A 17,494-nucleotide genomic window follows, 5' to 3' on the forward strand; every position below is an offset into this window, starting at 1 on the left:
ATTATGTATATCAAGAGTCCGACAAGAATCTGTCACTGTATATTATTGACTATCATTTCAAACTAAAAAGTCTTTAATCAATTTCTTCATAAACACAGGGTTTTTATTGTAACATCTTTTATTCCATTCATCCAAACGTTATTAAACCAGAAAAGTAGCACGCCATAGTGAGCATTAATCTCACATTAATGTCAGAAGAAATTTGGAACAGTGGCGGAGTCCTCATTCAAATCCTCCAAAAGTGGTCAAGTACATGGATGTTGCTATGAGTAGACATCTCTGAACCATGTATCAGATTGAGTATACCCCGAGGAGGAAGTGAAGAGCTTAAACTCTGGTGCTAATTATCAGGAGATGGAAGGAGTTAGGACTCACATGGGTTACTGTCTCTCCAGATGTGAACCCCAGAGTTAGCGAGAGATGAAACTTAGTTTGTGCTCTGAGATTTGGGTATACACCCGGGATTGGAAGTGAGATTAAGTAAAACCAGCCAGTGTATTCACTTTGGATATTTAAGTTGCTCAATCGGTGAGCTACTATTAGAATAAGTTAACCACAGTTTTGTTGCTTTTACTTACTAACCGTAGATTGTGAATGGTTGGTTCCCAAGGTGGGTGGGTTGTTAGGCATTTAGGAGAGCTTAATACAGTGGCACTTTTCATAGTATTAAATACCTTTGCTAAGCCTTCACCAACACAGCATGCATTTAGGGTGGTATAACGCAAACCTCCCTGGCATGAAGATCTCCAACGTACCAGTCATTTCACAGTCTTGTGTGGGTATTATTAGTTGCTTTCGACTTCTTGAAGGATGTGGTAAGTGGGTATAGTTTCACTGATCACCTCTGTCCTTTGTGAACCTTGACAATCTGAATCATCATATTTGTGTTCCTGTAAGCTAGGGCTCTGTCTGCTACCTCTCCTACATGTGGCAGAATTATTAGCTGGTGTGCTATATCCCTTTCATCTACTAGTAAAGGATAGAAGAACAGAGTGAATGGCACAGAGCCACACTAGGGCACTTGGATGCTTTTCTGGCTGGTGAGCCAAAGAGGAGACTGGGCAGTTTCTGAGGGGACAAGTGACCCACAATAATGCCCTCTGCATTTCCTGCTTTCCCCCTGCTAGGTGCATAGTATGTATAACAAGCCAAGGCTCAACTGTTTCCTCTGGAAAGAGTAGAAGGAAGATGAGTGGCACATTATTCCATTTGCTTCAAGCTAATCTTTCTAATGCCATTGAGGGACTGAATAAACTACAAGGGTGTTGGATGTTTTACTAAAAGGGATTACTGATCTGTTCCATGATAAACTTTTATACCGATGTACTAAAATAAATGTATTGCTTCTTATTTGAATTTAAATTGACTCAATGCAGTTGTATAAATGCTTGTGTATGCATAAACTTGTATTGAATGGCTATGTTGTACCTTCTACCTTATACAAGTGTGACTACAATGTCACATTTATGAGCTCATCATTACGAATGATTTCCTAGAACAATCAATTAAACAAACCCAGTAGTATTCGTGGTTCATTAACTTACTGTTTTTATTCTTTTCTTTAGGTTAAGTACAAGCATTCAGCAGAAATTGATAAGGCTAACTTCACCAGTGTTGTTGACACTCCAGAGATCATTCATGCTCAGCAAGTCAGGAATCTCTCTAGTCAGGTACATATTTATACGTATAAAGATTCAGAGCTGTCTATTGGTATTCCATTATCTGTGCACCACAGAACACCGCAATTGGGGCATTCACACAGTTTCTTTTTTGCTTGGCACATTATCGTTGTTAAAGCACCTCTGATCTTGGCTTTACAATTCTCAAAGCATCTAAAATACAAAGCACTGCAAAGATCCAAACAGGATGAAACACCTACACAATTGTTGAACCTGCTTAGAAACATGCTTCTCAGTTCCTGAGCAATCAGTCTTAAAGTGGATTCGCTGTAGAAAATGACACCGATGTGACAAAGCCCTTGAAACCTTTCAGCCAGGATCATACCCATACCCCTCAGGCTAACTTATCCCTTGCATTCTGCTAGCCACCTTGTGATTATTTAACTTGGGGTGGGCGAACCAGTGCCTATTCAGCCCTATGAGTGGAGTTGGGGAGTGTGGCCCCCGCTTTTGGCCATTTTAAGTCCCACCAAAATAAATATCACAAAGGTTATGATTCTGCTCCTGCCCCAGGTCTGAAACACAGAGTATTAAGGTGAATCGGCCAATCCAACTTTTTAGTTAAACTGGGTTTGTGATTTCAGCATCTTGTTAGTAATATCCATGAACAATGACTGAAAAAAGAAGCCTAAGGGGAACATTTCAATTTATGATGGATTTCCATACACTCTTAAAACTCCTGGCACACAAATGACACATTAAAACATGCATGTTTACAAGGAACTATAACTAAAACTAAATTCTTTCAATGCACAGTTATATGAAACTAAGAGTTATGACTGACCAATCCCTCACTCGTGCAAGGTAGGCAGGGGCAGAATCAAAATTCTTTTGATCTGGTGAAATAACCAGCATTCTGCACATTTGGCTTGATGCTAGAATTCTTTGTTCATCCTAGTCTTTGCATCCTTGAGGTTAGACTATGGAAACTTTTGGAAGTATTTTGCAGGACTTATGAGCAATCATAATTTCTACGAATCACACATGCAACCATAATACTAGATATGTTACTTCCTGCAGGTCCGTAGTCCAGTAGTTTATGGAGCTTCACACTTCTGTACTCTGACTGTGACTCATGGCACAGGGAATGGTACATCCTAAACCTTCCCAAACATGCTTAGTGTGGTGAGTCGGTCATTATTTGTCCTTTAGTGCATACTACTCATTTGAAGCTACCTCAAATCACTTAGGGGCATATTATCAAGGGCTGGCGATAACATTATTGCTGCTTTAGCGCCCTTTTTCAGTCAAAAAGCGGCAATATAATTATCGCTTTATTAACAAGGACACGCTAGCGCATGTTTCCTTACCTTAGCGCTCATTGTCAGCACGCCTCGCAATGCATCCTTAATGAGATGCAAAGGAGGCATGCCTGACAAAACTCCATGGGAAAATATCACTAACCCAGCTTCGCGATATTATCAATGAGGGGTAGCGATATTTGAAATCGCTTTAACTATGCCTTAACGCAGAAATTTAACGTCTGTTAAATTTCTGACTAAGGCATACCTAACATGGGAGGTGGTTTGTGGGGCTAAGGCCACAAGGCCTTATCATCATGTTATCGCCGTTTTCCATGGAACATCGCTTGAAAACCAGCGATGTTCCATGGAAAAGCCTGCTATCACTGGAATATTTATCGCCATAGCACTAAGCGTTGATAATACAGTGCTAGCTTGGCAATATATTCCAGCGATAGCGGGCGATACTTTAAAGCGCGCTAAGCGCGCTCAGCGATAATTATCGCTGGGTCTTGATAATATGCCCCCAAGTTTAGTTAATAGGATGGTAGGTTGGTTTTAGGTTTTACTTTAGCCTACCATTCAACAGAGTATAGCAACCTACATTTCAGGAAAAGCCGGCAGAAGAAGGCTATTTATGTGTTCTACTCCATCTTCGAAATGTGTCCCTTCTTAATGTTTGATGCTTGCTTGATATTATTCAAGTGACTTCATTTTTGTCTTGCTGCAGACTTGTGCAGTATTTCTATTTGAATCACATCCTTCCACCTAGGCACGTAGGCCCTCTTTGCAAGAGGGCTGGTGAGCCCTATTTTGGTACAAATAGGCTTCTGAAGGAGAAAAGTGCAAGTTTCGTACTTTTTTTCCTGCACACATTTTAGTAGGTGGTATCAGTTAGAATTTGTGAAGGGAAAATGTGAGTTTTTGTGCCCACAATTTTGGGGAAAAACATTATACCTCCATTGTGCCCCAATCAGAACTGTGCTATTTGGAATGTGGTGGAATTAGGACAATTGCTAAATACTGCAACCTTTGGCACATGGATGTGCACCATCAGCGTACTTAGATGCATAGATCTTTATGCCCTCTGAATAGGGTGGACAGGACAGCCACTGATTTTCTGTGGATGATTCACATCTGCCAAACTCTAAATCAGGCCCACTGTCTCAGACATTCACACATCCATCTCTAAAGGGATTGTCTGAAAGTTCAGCTTGTGCCTTTCCCCCTTAATGGAGGTTGTCAATGCTTCACTTTCTATCTGAAGGGTGAATATGCATTGTACTTTGTATTATTGTTTTTGACTTCTACAGGCCCCACTGTTGTGAATAAATGGGATGTGAACATTAAAAACTGTCCTGGAATGAGTGTTTAAGATTTTGTTACACTAACTGGGCAAGCCAGTGTTAACAGCTTCAAGCAGTTCATTTATAAAACAAATATGGATAGTATTTGTGTCGGAAACAAGTTGGAAAGTTTATTTCAGGAATGTAGTATGTATGCTGTGTTAGTAGATAAATTGAATTGTCTATCTAAACAACAATATGAGAGTGAGAAGTCAGGAGACAAGCCCGTTCCTCTTCCCAAGTGATCAATGAAATAACGAAAAGAGCTTATCTTTTATAATTTTGATAGGTCTAGTAACTGATGTTACCAAGCCATCCAAATAAATGGAATACTCATAATGAGGGCCTAAGTGTATATATATTTTTTGTTTGTGTTTGGAGCCCTGGTCACCTAGGTTCCACGTGGTGTGGGGGAAAAACATTTCACCACAGTGCAAATAGAATACTTATGGAGATAATAAAATAAGAGAGTAGGAACCACATAAAGATTAAGCCTACATATTTTCCATGACTGTGGGAGCATATTGAGATATTCTTGATGCTATTTTGACGCTTCCTAATGTGCATCTTTTCAACTTTGCAATAGTTATTTTTCTGTTTTTAAAAAAACGCATACATTAAAGTCTGTCACTACTGAACTATCGCCTTCCGCTGTCCTGGAATGAGAAACAGCAGCCATTTTTTCTTGGACAATTTGATTCCCATCGAGCCGCCATTTTGAAAAGACGCATCTAGTTGCAGGGACTTTTTCCGGCCTGGCCTATTTAAATCTCATCATGCCATGGACGAACAGCACTGAATGTGAGGGACTATAGAGATAATCCTTACTTCTGCTTTGACACTTTTTTATTATGTGTGTGTTTCAACTCTTCCATAGTTGTTTTTCTGTTTTTAAACAAAGCATACACTGAAAGTCCATTACACCTGCACTACCTCCTGCATATTTGCACAGTCTGCAACATATATATATACTCAGGCATCAGGAACTCATGCATTACCTAGCTAAGTAGCTGCTCGTTGACCATTCCTCCCACTAAGAATTCAGAAGAGATTCAAGTAAAATATCTGAACACTAACTCGTTATTGAAGCACCAATTAGAGATGTTGATCTCCTCACCTCAGAGGAAACGTATATACTATTATTGTATGAGACCTGACTAAAGAAAGCTTCATCCCTTGATATTTTAGCATCTGTCCCAAGTAATGACCAGATTTAAAATAAAAACAGGTTTGTAGTCAAGAGAGGGATTGAAGGGGTGGTCATATTTCATAATAATCTAAGAATTTCAATGCTCCAATGTGTAGATATTCAAGCACCTAACATTCTAACTTTAAAAATTGAATGAAGATAGCGAGCCATCACCTGTCTGCTCTGATACAGGCCTTCCAATCACATGACAGCATTTTCTCAAAAGGTTAATGATATTGTCTCCCCCTTACTAGTTGACTGTTCTCAACTCCTGATTTTGGATGATTTTAATCACTGAATTAATTACACCAATGCCTGCCTCAAAATGCTGGGATTTGTGGAACTATGAAATGCTGTTGGAAAGTGTTTTATTGGTAGGTGGAGGTAAGTACCTACGACTAGTAATAAGGTCACAATCACAATATAAGGTCCGGTTGAGGTCTCAATAAATTATTCCCTTACTCAACCCATGGTAGCTGGCTGCAATTCAATTTATGAAAATAGAAAATAAATGTATGATTAAAATGACATCAAAATGACAATAATCCAATGTAGGGAACCAGAGATATGAATCCTTTCTAGTGCCTAAAAGCCAAAAGCGCCACCTTGGAACATATGGTCGTGCTTGACTGGGACTGGGAAAAAGTCAAAGTGATGGAGTGTGGGTCGTACACAGTGAGTGGTAGGGCCCAGTCGGGTTTTTACCTTCTGCTTTAGCCACTTTTTAGAGCTTTTTGTCTCGACATCGAGCAAGTCTCATCAGCAGGCCGGGTCTGGGTTCAACTGTCTCAACACCGAGCAAGTCTCTTTAGCATTCCGAGTCTAGGTTCAACGATGGTGGCTTCCTCCAGCTGAAAGCCTCGGTCGATTCATAGAAGTTTCGTTGACGACAAAGTGCTCCAGAGCTTCACTGGGGGCAACCCTGAATTTCAGGCCAGGTTGCGACTCAACGTCGCCGGCTTGACTCTCAAAGACGAGTCAGTCAAGTTATGGAGCTTTTTACCAAATATACTCCAAATGATCTCAAACTTCTGGAGCGTCTTTCAGAAGGTCCTTTTGTGGTTCAAAAGTGTCTACACCACCAATCCAAGATCCCAGAATCTCTGAGTTGCTCCTTTGGATATTGGTTCTACAGTTCCCACAATGCACCTGGTCAAATCCTTAAAAGCCCAGTTTGAAGGTGGTCAGCTGGGTTCTTCTTGGTGGAGATGATGCAGGTGGAGATCTTTTAAACTGTTGCTTTCAGGGAGTCCACTCCTTCAACTTTCAAAGCAAGGTAAAGTCCTTTTTGGGCTGGATACCAAAGTGTGCAGCAGGTGTAGTCCTTGTGGGTGCAGTCATCTCTTGTGCAGTCCAAGGTTCCATGAGGGCAGTTCTTCTTCTTGTAGTTTCAAGGCAGGGATCAGAGTTACTGGGGCAGCTCTCCCATATTTATCCAGGCTTCAGGGGTGACAAGTAGTCAGTCACTTCTGACCGATGGTGTGCAGGGTGCCACCCTCAGGTTTGACAACTTCCTCCAAAGTGTGGCATATTCTTCTTCCAGAAAGCACTGTTCTTTAAACCCTTCGATGCTCATGACGAGCTCAGCTCGTCATGAGGCACGGTTGAGCTGTGCTGATGACGAGCTGAGCTCGTCATGAAACTATAGGGTTCTAGATCTATCAGCACAGGAGGGGAAAACCATTAGCAGCCAAGGTGTTAAAATCTAAAATGAGGAAAATCTCTCCTGGAGTTTAGGGCCTGGCTAACCCAACCTACTGGTGTGACTAACTTTCCCTAACACTCCCCGACCATCCCCTCTGCTAATTCAATTGCTGGGGTGCCCATCAGGCAGGGGGTGCATGAATTGGGGGTGGGCCTGTTCCAGTCCTTAACTGTCATTCCCTCTTTGAAGATCATTTTGGCTACCCAGCCCCCTTCCTGTCCTGTGGTTGGCAGCAGCAGTTTTCTTTCCATCAGATGTCTCTTTTGTTTCAATGCAGGCCACTTCACACCTCATCAGAGCAGTTTGACTCAGCCTGTCAAAGGCTGGCCAATCAGAAGTGACGGCAAGAAGGTTGGAATTTGGCACAACAGAAAAGAAAGTTCTATAACTTCTTTTCTGTCATAGATATTATAAATCTAACCTTGGCAAGTCCAAGGATTTATTCTTTTATTTAGAAACTAAAGTATGCTTTTAGCTCACTCCTGTCAATAGTTAGACCTTATTACGGTTTAATAAAGCCTTTCCAAGCCTATGGAGCTAATGCACTACAATTGGGAAAATTAAATTCGTTTTTCCCTCACCAGGGTAGATAAAACGTCTTTTATAATGACCCTTCTTATCGTTACAAGACACCCTACCCCTGGGACACCTAGAGCATACCTTAAGGGTGACATATGTAAAAATAAGTTAGTTTAAGACTTTGGAAGTACCTTTGATTCCAAAGTCGAATTTGCATATCATTTTATATTAGAAGCAGTCTGTAAAGCAGGACTATATATAGCAGTGCACACTTAAGTGCATTAAATCTACTGGGCCTCTAATCCAAAATGCTCTACCATATACTAAGGACTTACAGGTAAGTTGTCATTACCAATTGTTATTACACCTAATTATCGTGTAATAAAGATTATGCTCCCGGGGAGCTTAATCTTTATTTAGTTTTGACCTACAACCAAACCTTGGATTCTCCAGTTCATTTGATACAACCATTGTATGACCACATTTATTATTCCCATAAATCCACAAAGATGAGTTAGTAAATTCAACTTTAAATCCTTACACAAGTCACATCAACTAAATGAAGAGAACTTTAGATGCACCCTCTCTAACACAGCCCTAATTCTAAATCTCAGTTTAACTGATAACAAAAATAAATGGCTGGAACAGGCTAGCGGTAAACATGCAAAGGTAAAGAAATTATAGAGTAAGAAATTATTCTAAGCCTGTTCCCTGTTTATCCCAGCAATTGGAAGAGGACGAAACAAAACTTTGACAAATTAACGATAATGCAGAAAAAATACACAGCAGAAAAACTAATAATATTTAAGAATGGGATGACGACGTATAAACGTACTCAAGTCCTGTTACTATTTGATAAAAAAAAGGGGAAGCTCAAGCAAATAGAAGGAAATATCAAAAACGTAAATGAACTGTCAGCATCAGATACAGTCACAGTCACCCAGAATATTGGTACTTCCCAAGAACTGTGCAATCATTTGTAGTGTGTCTTTATGGATAAAATGAAACAAATCAAAGAAAATAGTCCCTCTAAGGGCATGCCTAGTAATTTAACTTGACATGAGGAGAACCTTACTACTTTGCACTCATTTTCTCTGATTAATGATGAATGGCTCTATACTCTGATGTCCAAAGTAAAATCAGACTCACCATCTGTTCCCTGACCTCATGATATTCTAAAATCAATGATCTCGAAAATCAAAAAGCTGATGTTAACACTTCTGAATGAGTCCCTTCAGCAAGCAATAGGCTCAACATCTTTCAAAGATGCATTACTAATATCTCTCCTTAACAAGCATTTGCAATGCAATCGGCCTCGCCTTTGGGACCATATATGTATTTAGCTTTTCAGCACATTAGCCTGGGGGCTGGAAAATCTACTGTTGGGTCCTAATCCAGCTCTACACACCCACCCGTCAACTACGATCATCCAATCAAGCCCTCGTCGCAATTCCGCGCATCCATGGATCCACCATGGGAGGAAGATCCTTCTCCTACTTAGCGGCCAAGACCTGGAATTCTCTTCCCACTCACTTCCGCCTTACACAGAACCACCTCTCCTTCAGAAAGCAGCTCAAAACCTGGCTATTCGATAAGTAATGCACCCACCCTCCCTCAAGCGCCTTGAGACCCTATGGGTGAGTAGTGCGCTATACAAATCTCTGAACTTGAACTTGAACTCTCTCAATAGATCAAAACTTGAATTCTTCTATGTAAATAATGATCAATACGTCCTCAAACTGGAAATAAGGATTGCTAAAGTGTGAAGTAAAAATGACTATGGCCCAACAGTCATATTTTCACCACACTCCCATACATATTAAGTTATCTGACATAGTTATATCCATGCAGGAAACCTCTTAAAAGTCCTAATGCATCAAAAATAAAGTAGATGTCAATCACTCTTCAGTGTACATCTCTTCTTTAAGAGCTGTCCCCGGCGCAACAGAAATATTCTCTGTTACAAACTAAGCTGCTCCTTGAAGATTCGTTTACGCAGTGTCAAAAAAGTAAATATAAATAAATAAAAAGTATGCTGGTCACAAGCGTGCTGAGGTGGCATGGCCGCTCACACATTACCTTCTCTTGCTGTGTATCGGATAGAAGCTGCGGAAGAAGCCTAGCAGCTTATTCTCGATCAAGGCGCTGTAGACGATCTTGAGATGATAGCTCTACTGTGCCTCCAGCGCTCTCTTCAGCACCACCATGAAAACCTGGTTGGGGAGGGTGGGTGAAGTAGCAGGACACCCTGACGACACTGGATACCTTGCCCTCAGCCACCAGCACCCGCTTGATGGCCACGCGGTCGGCATGCATCGCTCTATAGCGGCTGGCTTCTTAGCACTCCACCTGGATATTGACTTCCCCCCAGAAGGTGAAATTGCCAATGAAGGAAGTGATGAGCAGGTTGCAGTGCAGGGTCGCGTGGAGGTGGGCACCCGAGGCTCTGGCCATTGCTGCTGCACTCCTCGAAGTGCAGGCTGAGCAGCACAGCCACGATCGAGACCAGAGTCAGAATAGAGAGCGCGAAGGTCAGCGCCAGCCACCAGTGCAGTGGCCCCTCTGTGCCGCAGCCACGCACGACCACCATGGCTGCCCACTGCTCCGAGAGTCCCCGGCCATTCCTTACTGCGCTGCCCGCCTCCTCCATGCCGATCATCATGGAAGTGAACGAGGCTTGGCTCTTTGTCTTCTTGGAAGTTGGAGCCATCACTGCCCGGTGCCAGTGGCTGGGGAAGACCTGTGCTCGCTATGCCACAGGAACAGATGCCACCTCAACACATGACCCAGAATGGCACCCGATGTCTCGCCAGCGGCAAGCCTCATGCTGTCATCCCTCAGAGACTCCCAGACCCTGGAACGCCAGGATCTCCCAACTTGGCCGAATCACTACACCTGACTTGGCTGTTCTTGTTGTAGCTGGTTTACATGTTATTCCACTTGACACTGAAAGGAGGCAACACAAATTGTAAACACATTCCCAGCACTTTAATCCACTTTAAGAAACAATCAAGCAAGGAGAGACTAGCGAAGGAGCCCCTCAAAGTTCGGGTGCTGAGAATGCCTGGCTTGCTCAAGGGTGTCCATTTTGCACACGGATGGTCCCCTAGCAAGTCCCCAGCATACGTGTGAGGAAAAGATCCAGCTGTAAAGACGATGTTACGGTAGGCAGCAGAGCCCTTCAGCTCCTCTGAGGTGTCACTTCTGCCAGGACAGTGCAACCGCTCTGCTGACTCCACAGCGCCCACTCTACGGCAGCTGGTCCCCGACACACTGCTGCAGCCACTCACCACCTTCCTCCATGTATCGCTGTCCTGCGGGCATCCGTCCGAAAAGGGCACTTCTCGCAAGCCTCGAGCCGGTCCGCAAGCACATGCATCTGAGGGAGCGAGGAGGAGGTAGAGTGCGAATCACAGCCGCTGCATCACGAGTTCCTCCTCACTCCTCCACGAGGAGCAGGTGCCGACTTCTGTGAAAACACCACCATGCAGTGCCGCCCCTTTTACGTCCCCAGCAGGAACTCTCCTGGCCGGCTCGTCTCCTACCGCCTCCCTCAAACGCATGCCTAGGATTCACATTATGCATTACTCACATTGGAAACAGGAGTGTGGGTGGGCAAAAAGGCACGAACAGGAGTGCCTTGGGCCGAGAAGTCATGGACTGCAGGAGGGGAGGCACGGAAAGAAAATAGTGTTGAAAGTAAAGGGGCCAATAGCTATGGAAGGACACAAATGACGATATGGCCATCATAAGGAGGGACTAACAAGCCTAAAACCAATCGGAAGGCAGCATTTAAGATAAAAGCCAATGAAAAAGATGGGCGGAGAGTGGGCGGAGCTTACACAAAGCTTCCATGCTATACTGAATACTGCATGCCTCGCAAAGCGAGCAGAGCAAGCACTGCAACACTAGGCTCGACCTAAAAAGCAAAGGGAAGTTTCAACAATTTTGGAGAATAACCATCCAAGATCTTTCCTACCATTGCCATCCAAAATTTTGGAAATGCATATGGCTCAAGAACGTGCATTTTCAAGAGATGAATTAACTTGATCCCCTTCAAGCTGGCATTTGCCAGAACAAATTACTTAGCTTTTAATTCTCCCTGTGCTAGATGACATGCGTATCAATGGGGATATGGTCAACCATAATATTTTGGTTGGCCATATGGAGGAATCTGGTCCTTTTCTCAATTGGGTAAAGTAATTCTTTAAAACTTTAAAAACCGCATGTAAGCAGAACATCTGGCTCCTTTTAAGGCACTAATGGTGGAGTTCTCCAAGAATCATCATTGTGTCATCATTTGTTCAACATGTACATCAGGCCTCTTATTATGTTGTGAAATAAAGATTGCAAACTGTACAATTCTGCCTAACAATTTGCAACTCATCCTCCATTTGAAAGGCACTATCTCCTCCCAACAGATTTTCAAAACATCCTACGATCCATCTCGGTGTGGATGAGTAACAATTTCTCTAAATTAATCTCAGTTTAAACATAAGTTGTGATATTAAACTATGGAACCAGCTGCAAAGGTCTATTTAGATGGGCCCCACTCCCATCCTGAAGCACAAGCTAAAAGTCTAGAGGTAATAATAGACTGAGCGTCTTCCTTGAAACCCTGAATTGGAGCAGGTATCTCTTTACGTTAAACAAAGTAAAACAAAACAAAAAGATTTCTCAATTTCTCACACAGGACACCTTCAATTTTTTTTAATAATGGCCATGGATTCCTCCACCTTAAATTATGGAAACTCAATTTACATGAGTCTGCCTAATACGCTTATACACAGACTGCAGGTTATTCACATTCAAGCTGCTTGCATAATGTATGACCTCCCAGATGAGCAGGTTGGTCCCACTCTCCTCTCGGTTCTCAGGGCAGTATTAAGCTAAGTTGTGGATTTTGGCTAGCTGGGCATCTTTAACACCACCAGCACCAAGGTTCCAGGATGGGAGGGTCTCAACTTGGGGAGTTAGGACTCATGCAGGCTGGATCCAGGTGCAGGTTCAAGATGGTTGGATCAGGAGGCCAACCAATTAGACCTTGGATTTACTCTGGCAGTCCTTGGTTCAAGAAGTGGAACATGGCTCAAATAGCAGGGCTACATCTGGAGGTTCAAGGTATTCTTCAGCCAGCATAGTAGTCCTTCCAGGTACAGCAAAGCAGTCTTCTGAAGTACACAGTAGGTCACAGCAGCAAGCAGTGCTCCGAGAGACCTTCTGCAGATCCAGAAATGAACTTAAGAGAGGTCGGAGGGCCTTTTTTTTATACCAGGTGCCTTCTTTGAAGTAGGAGACGTTTCTAGAGAATTGCCTTTGTAGTGCTTTACGTTACCTGCCTCACCTGCCCTGGCTCTAAGCTGGCTGCCTGAACAATGCAGTGGTGATAAGACCTTTGTGTGAAGGCAGGGCACAGCCTATTCAGTTGCAAATGGGACTTTGATTGCTCATTCAGGTAAACCTAATCCCTCTATTGTGTGGCTGTCTGGGAGGATTAAGCAAAGTCGAACTGACAACTAAACTCAGTCATGAGACCCAGAAACAGGCTTCAGGCACCAAATGGTTAATGTAGGAAAATGACAAATTTCTAAAATTGGCCTTTTCAAAATTGCAACTGAAAATCCTACTTCAGCATTAAACAGCGTTTAAAATTTCAATTTCTCTGACACCAGCCATGAAATGTTTACCTGTTCCCAATCAAAAGTTAGCACTTATGAAATGTAATGAGGGGAGGATGTAGCCTGAAGGCTAGGGGGGTCCATCTCAAATCTGCAGAACCGGGAGTCTCGGCAATGATGCTCAACGTCCTGTGATTCTGGGCAAATCACTTAATCTCCCAGAGCCTAACAAAAATGAATGTGTCCTTGTGCACGCAACTGGTGCTCATGTAAAGTGCTCTGATACCCGATACCTTTGGGTCAAGTTTGCGATATATAAAACTCTGAAAAAATGAATAAATAAGGCAACCCAATGTTATCCTATGAGAGACGTAGGCCTCACAGTAGTGAAAACAAACTTAGGAGTTTTTCACTACCAGGACATGCAAAACACAAAAGTACATGTTCAACCTTTTAATTATAATGCACCCTTCTCTAAGAGCTACCTAGGGCCTACGTTAGAGGTCACCTATTGACCTATATGTAATTAAAGTAGACTTCAAGCCTTGGCAAGGGGTTCACTTTGCAAAGTCAAATTTGCAGTTTAAAACTACATCAGGCTGCAATAGCAGACCTGAGATACATTTTATAGGCTACTCAAGTGGCTGGCCCACTGGTAGCATTTAATTTATCAGTCCTGGGTATATGGTATACCACTTTACTAGGGACTTGCAAGTAAATTAAATATGCTGATTAAGTGCATGCCAATTTTACCATGTTTTAGGAAGTAAGCACAAGCATGTGGCAGTGGTTACCAGTGATAAAAAGCACAGAGTCCTACAGCTAACAAAAACAAATTCAGCAAAATATTAGGAGTGAAGGTAAAACATTTGGGAGTGACCCTGTACAAAGGGACACGTCCCAGCCTGGGGAGAGTGTTATTTATAAATGAGTTAAAATACATGACAAGGGTAGATGTAAATCTCCCCTGTTAGGGCCCAATTCGCAAATAGGTGAGAAATGTACTCCTACAAGCTTCAGTTCTATTTTTGGAGAAATGTAGGAATTTCTAAGACCTCTCAAGGCTTCCAGGAGTAGCCATTTGATTTTGACCTGAATAAATATTCACATGCTTACTTGCTGATACATACATTTATGAAAAATTGCAAATGTTGTTGTAAACCTTTAGCTTTCTTTATCCACAGAGATTTTTTTATGTGGAGAACCCATTCTTCTCTACACCCATCAACTATGGTGGTGATCCTTGTCCATTCCAACCCTGAAAACTGATTTACTGCTGCTCTTCACAGGAGACACACTCTGATCCTTTTAGGGTGGCAATGAGGCATAGAAAAATGTTTATGTGACTGTGGGTGAGCAAAACGCTCCACAGCATCCCCATCCTGGATCACCTGCTTCCCACCAACTGAGGCAGATATGCCGTGATGATAGTGCAGCATACTGGTGTAATATTACTTTGAGTAAATGGTTTAAGAGTGTACATTTAGGTTTTGCAGATGCATGATGTGAATTCACACTCATAAATTAAACCATGTGAGTCTGTTAGTTGAAATTCACAAATCACTTTTGGAACTAGGCCATTCATTTTCTAACTTTTTTGTAACTAAGGTCCTTAGAAGTCATTGTAATCTGTTTCACTAATTTAGATTTAACTTTTTTAATTTCAAACACAATCACTGAGAGTAAGGATTTGAATGCAAAGGACCTTGGAGGGAGGAATAATGATAACCTTACTGCAACGAAAAATATTGAAGTTATGTAAATATTCGTATGTAGTCAACAAAGGTTATTGGTAGACATAAATTAAGTCTGCATTTCTGTGTCATACTCACTTATACCAAATGATGTTAACAGCAAACATGTTGTGTGTTTCAACAGAAAAAGTACAAAGAGGAAGCAGAACGGACCATGTCTTTCTACGTGCCTGTCTATGATACCCCAGAGATGCAACGCGTCCGCGAGAACCAAAAGAACTTCAGCACTGTAAGAACAAGTAACATGATTACTTACCACCCACACTGGCATTGTTCAATAAAAATATTACTATGGAACCGGATTATGACAAAGTTTAACAAAATAGAATATGAGTGAGTTTGAGGGAATGCTCTTGAGGAAAATTGTAGGCATTACAATTATGTGTCCTGAATTTATGTTCATTGTTAGTTGCTTAGAAAGTATTTTGAAACAATACTTTCATAGTGTCCGTGTAATGATAAAGTTGTATTTTTCTTTGTTGTGATTTTGGTGGCTTGCCAGTTGGCTAGTAAGCAACAATCGGCAAAGATGAAGCCCAATGGAAAAATGTCCATTTACTATGGATTTTTATACTTTCTATTAATTCCTATTGAATTAAAAACATATAACTAACACCTTTGAATCTACATTAATATAAAACTAAAATATTTTAACCAGCCCAATAAAGTAATCAAATATATCATCAGTTATCATATCTGCGACATCACATTTTGGGCATTGTTCTGTTTTGGATATCCCTATGTCTAAGACACAAAGGGGCATGTGTACAAGGAAATGGCGGAGGTCAGAGCTGCGCCACATTTGGCAGCGCTGCGCTCTGACATTTCCAAAATGCAGGGCGTATTTACAACATTACGGTGCACCCCTGTGTTTTTCCTAGCACTGGCACTACACTTAGCTGTATAGTGCCAATGCGGGCACCAATGTGCAAGGGTGCCTGCATTGCAAGGAATGATTGTGTATATGCATTAAAGGGTTACTAGTGCACATAAACATTCAATAATGGTGATTTGTTGTCATTATTTAATGATGCTGTAAGTGCAGAAAGGGACACCTTCATGCACACAAACAATCATTTATGGTATTTTGGTCTTTCTATGTGTGCTGCAGAATGCAGCACACATAGAAAAAGCAAAAACATGGAGAAATAAAAGTTTTTCTCCTCGTTTTGTCATTCTAACTTCTGCTTTTGCATGGAGTTAGTTTTTGGTGCTGCCTCAGATTTACAGATCCTTGTAAATCTGGGGCAGTGTCAAAAAGCAATGGGTGTTGCACGCCTCTTTCACGCAGATACGTACATGAAGGGGTGCTATATTTACAAAGCAGCATTAAGCTACAAAAAATGGCTTAATACAACTTTGTTAATATGGGGCAGGGCACTGTGCCACAGGAGGGTTGTTAAAAGTGACGTTCCTGTGGCGCAATCTCCTTGTAAATATTACCCAAAGTGCGCTACCTACATAACAAAAGCCACCACAAAATCATACAGATTTCAGATTTAAAGTTTTAGCCAGATTCAAACAGAAAGAACAAGATCTATATATATACACCTGACCAATTTCTTAACATCAACTTTTTTACTCTTTTTTTTATAGCTTCAGTACCAGTCTGAACATAAAATTCATAAAGGAAATATTACTGTTGTACAAGACACGCCAGAAATACTGCGTGTTAAAGAAAATCAAAAGAATTTCAGCTCGGTATATATATTTTACACATTCTTGAAATCTAACCCAAATAATTCAATTTTAATTTTCCAAACCACTTGTTAGTGTTTCATGCTAATGCCCTACCTGAGCCATCTAACAGTTCCTGCCACTTGCATTACTACTTTACCGCTTTTAGTCTAGTCACTTAATTACAATAATTCCATTCCAGTTTAATGCTACCCATCAGATCATCTTAGAAGCATTGTGTTTTGTGTGGGTTTGAAAGCAGTGTGAATAATGTCTAACGTATTGTCTTGTAATATGTTCTAGCAGCCAACGTATTCGGTGAATTGTCTTTTTTTATCAGTAATGTATTACTTTTTATGTGATGGGCACCATGTTTTGTGTTTTACTTTTAATATCTTACAAAAGAAACCACTATGTTATGTCTCACATCAGTCACCCTTTTATATACATGATTCTCTCTAGTAGAGTCCAGAGAGTACTCAGGGAAGTCTTGCAAAAAAAATACAAACTACTAACTCTATTACCAAGTTGCAACATGGTTTAGGGCTACTTTATTTGTTGATGAAAATGAATGGTGTGTTCTCCATTTAACTACTTGTCTTGGTTCTGAATATTAAGATTTTGTATAAAGAAGATGTTGGAACAGGAATATCTATTGGTCATACCCCAGAGATGGAGAGGATTAAGAAAACACAGGATGCAATTAGCACGGTACATTCACGGGATTGTAGCCTCTCACCTGTGCTAATCCTCCTTAAATAATGGA

The 17,494-nt window shown here is 41.5% G+C and overlaps 1 protein-coding gene across 44 annotated transcripts in view; it reads left to right on the plus strand.

The window, feature by feature from the left end:
• Positions 1-17,494, plus strand: part of NEB (nebulin) — a 402,407-nt gene that overhangs the window by 344,980 nt on the left and 39,933 nt on the right. For 28 of the 44 annotated variants that reach the window (XM_086957193.1, XM_086957196.1, XM_086957192.1 and 25 more), the window contains 4 exons: positions 1,566-1,670; positions 15,176-15,280; positions 16,648-16,752; positions 17,347-17,439. In XM_086957193.1, coding sequence (XP_086813319.1) covers positions 1,566-1,670; positions 15,176-15,280; positions 16,648-16,752; positions 17,347-17,439 — 408 coding nt within the window. The remainder of the gene's footprint in view (positions 1-1,565; positions 1,671-15,175; positions 15,281-16,647; positions 16,753-17,346; positions 17,440-17,494) is intronic. The other 16 variants (XM_086957199.1, XM_086957220.1, XM_086957224.1 and 13 more) reach the window with 2 other exon arrangements.

Source organism: Lissotriton vulgaris, chromosome 2_1 (assembly GCF_964263255.1).
Source record: "Lissotriton vulgaris chromosome 2_1, aLisVul1.2, whole genome shotgun sequence".
Taxonomy (NCBI): domain Eukaryota; kingdom Metazoa; phylum Chordata; class Amphibia; order Caudata; family Salamandridae; genus Lissotriton; species Lissotriton vulgaris.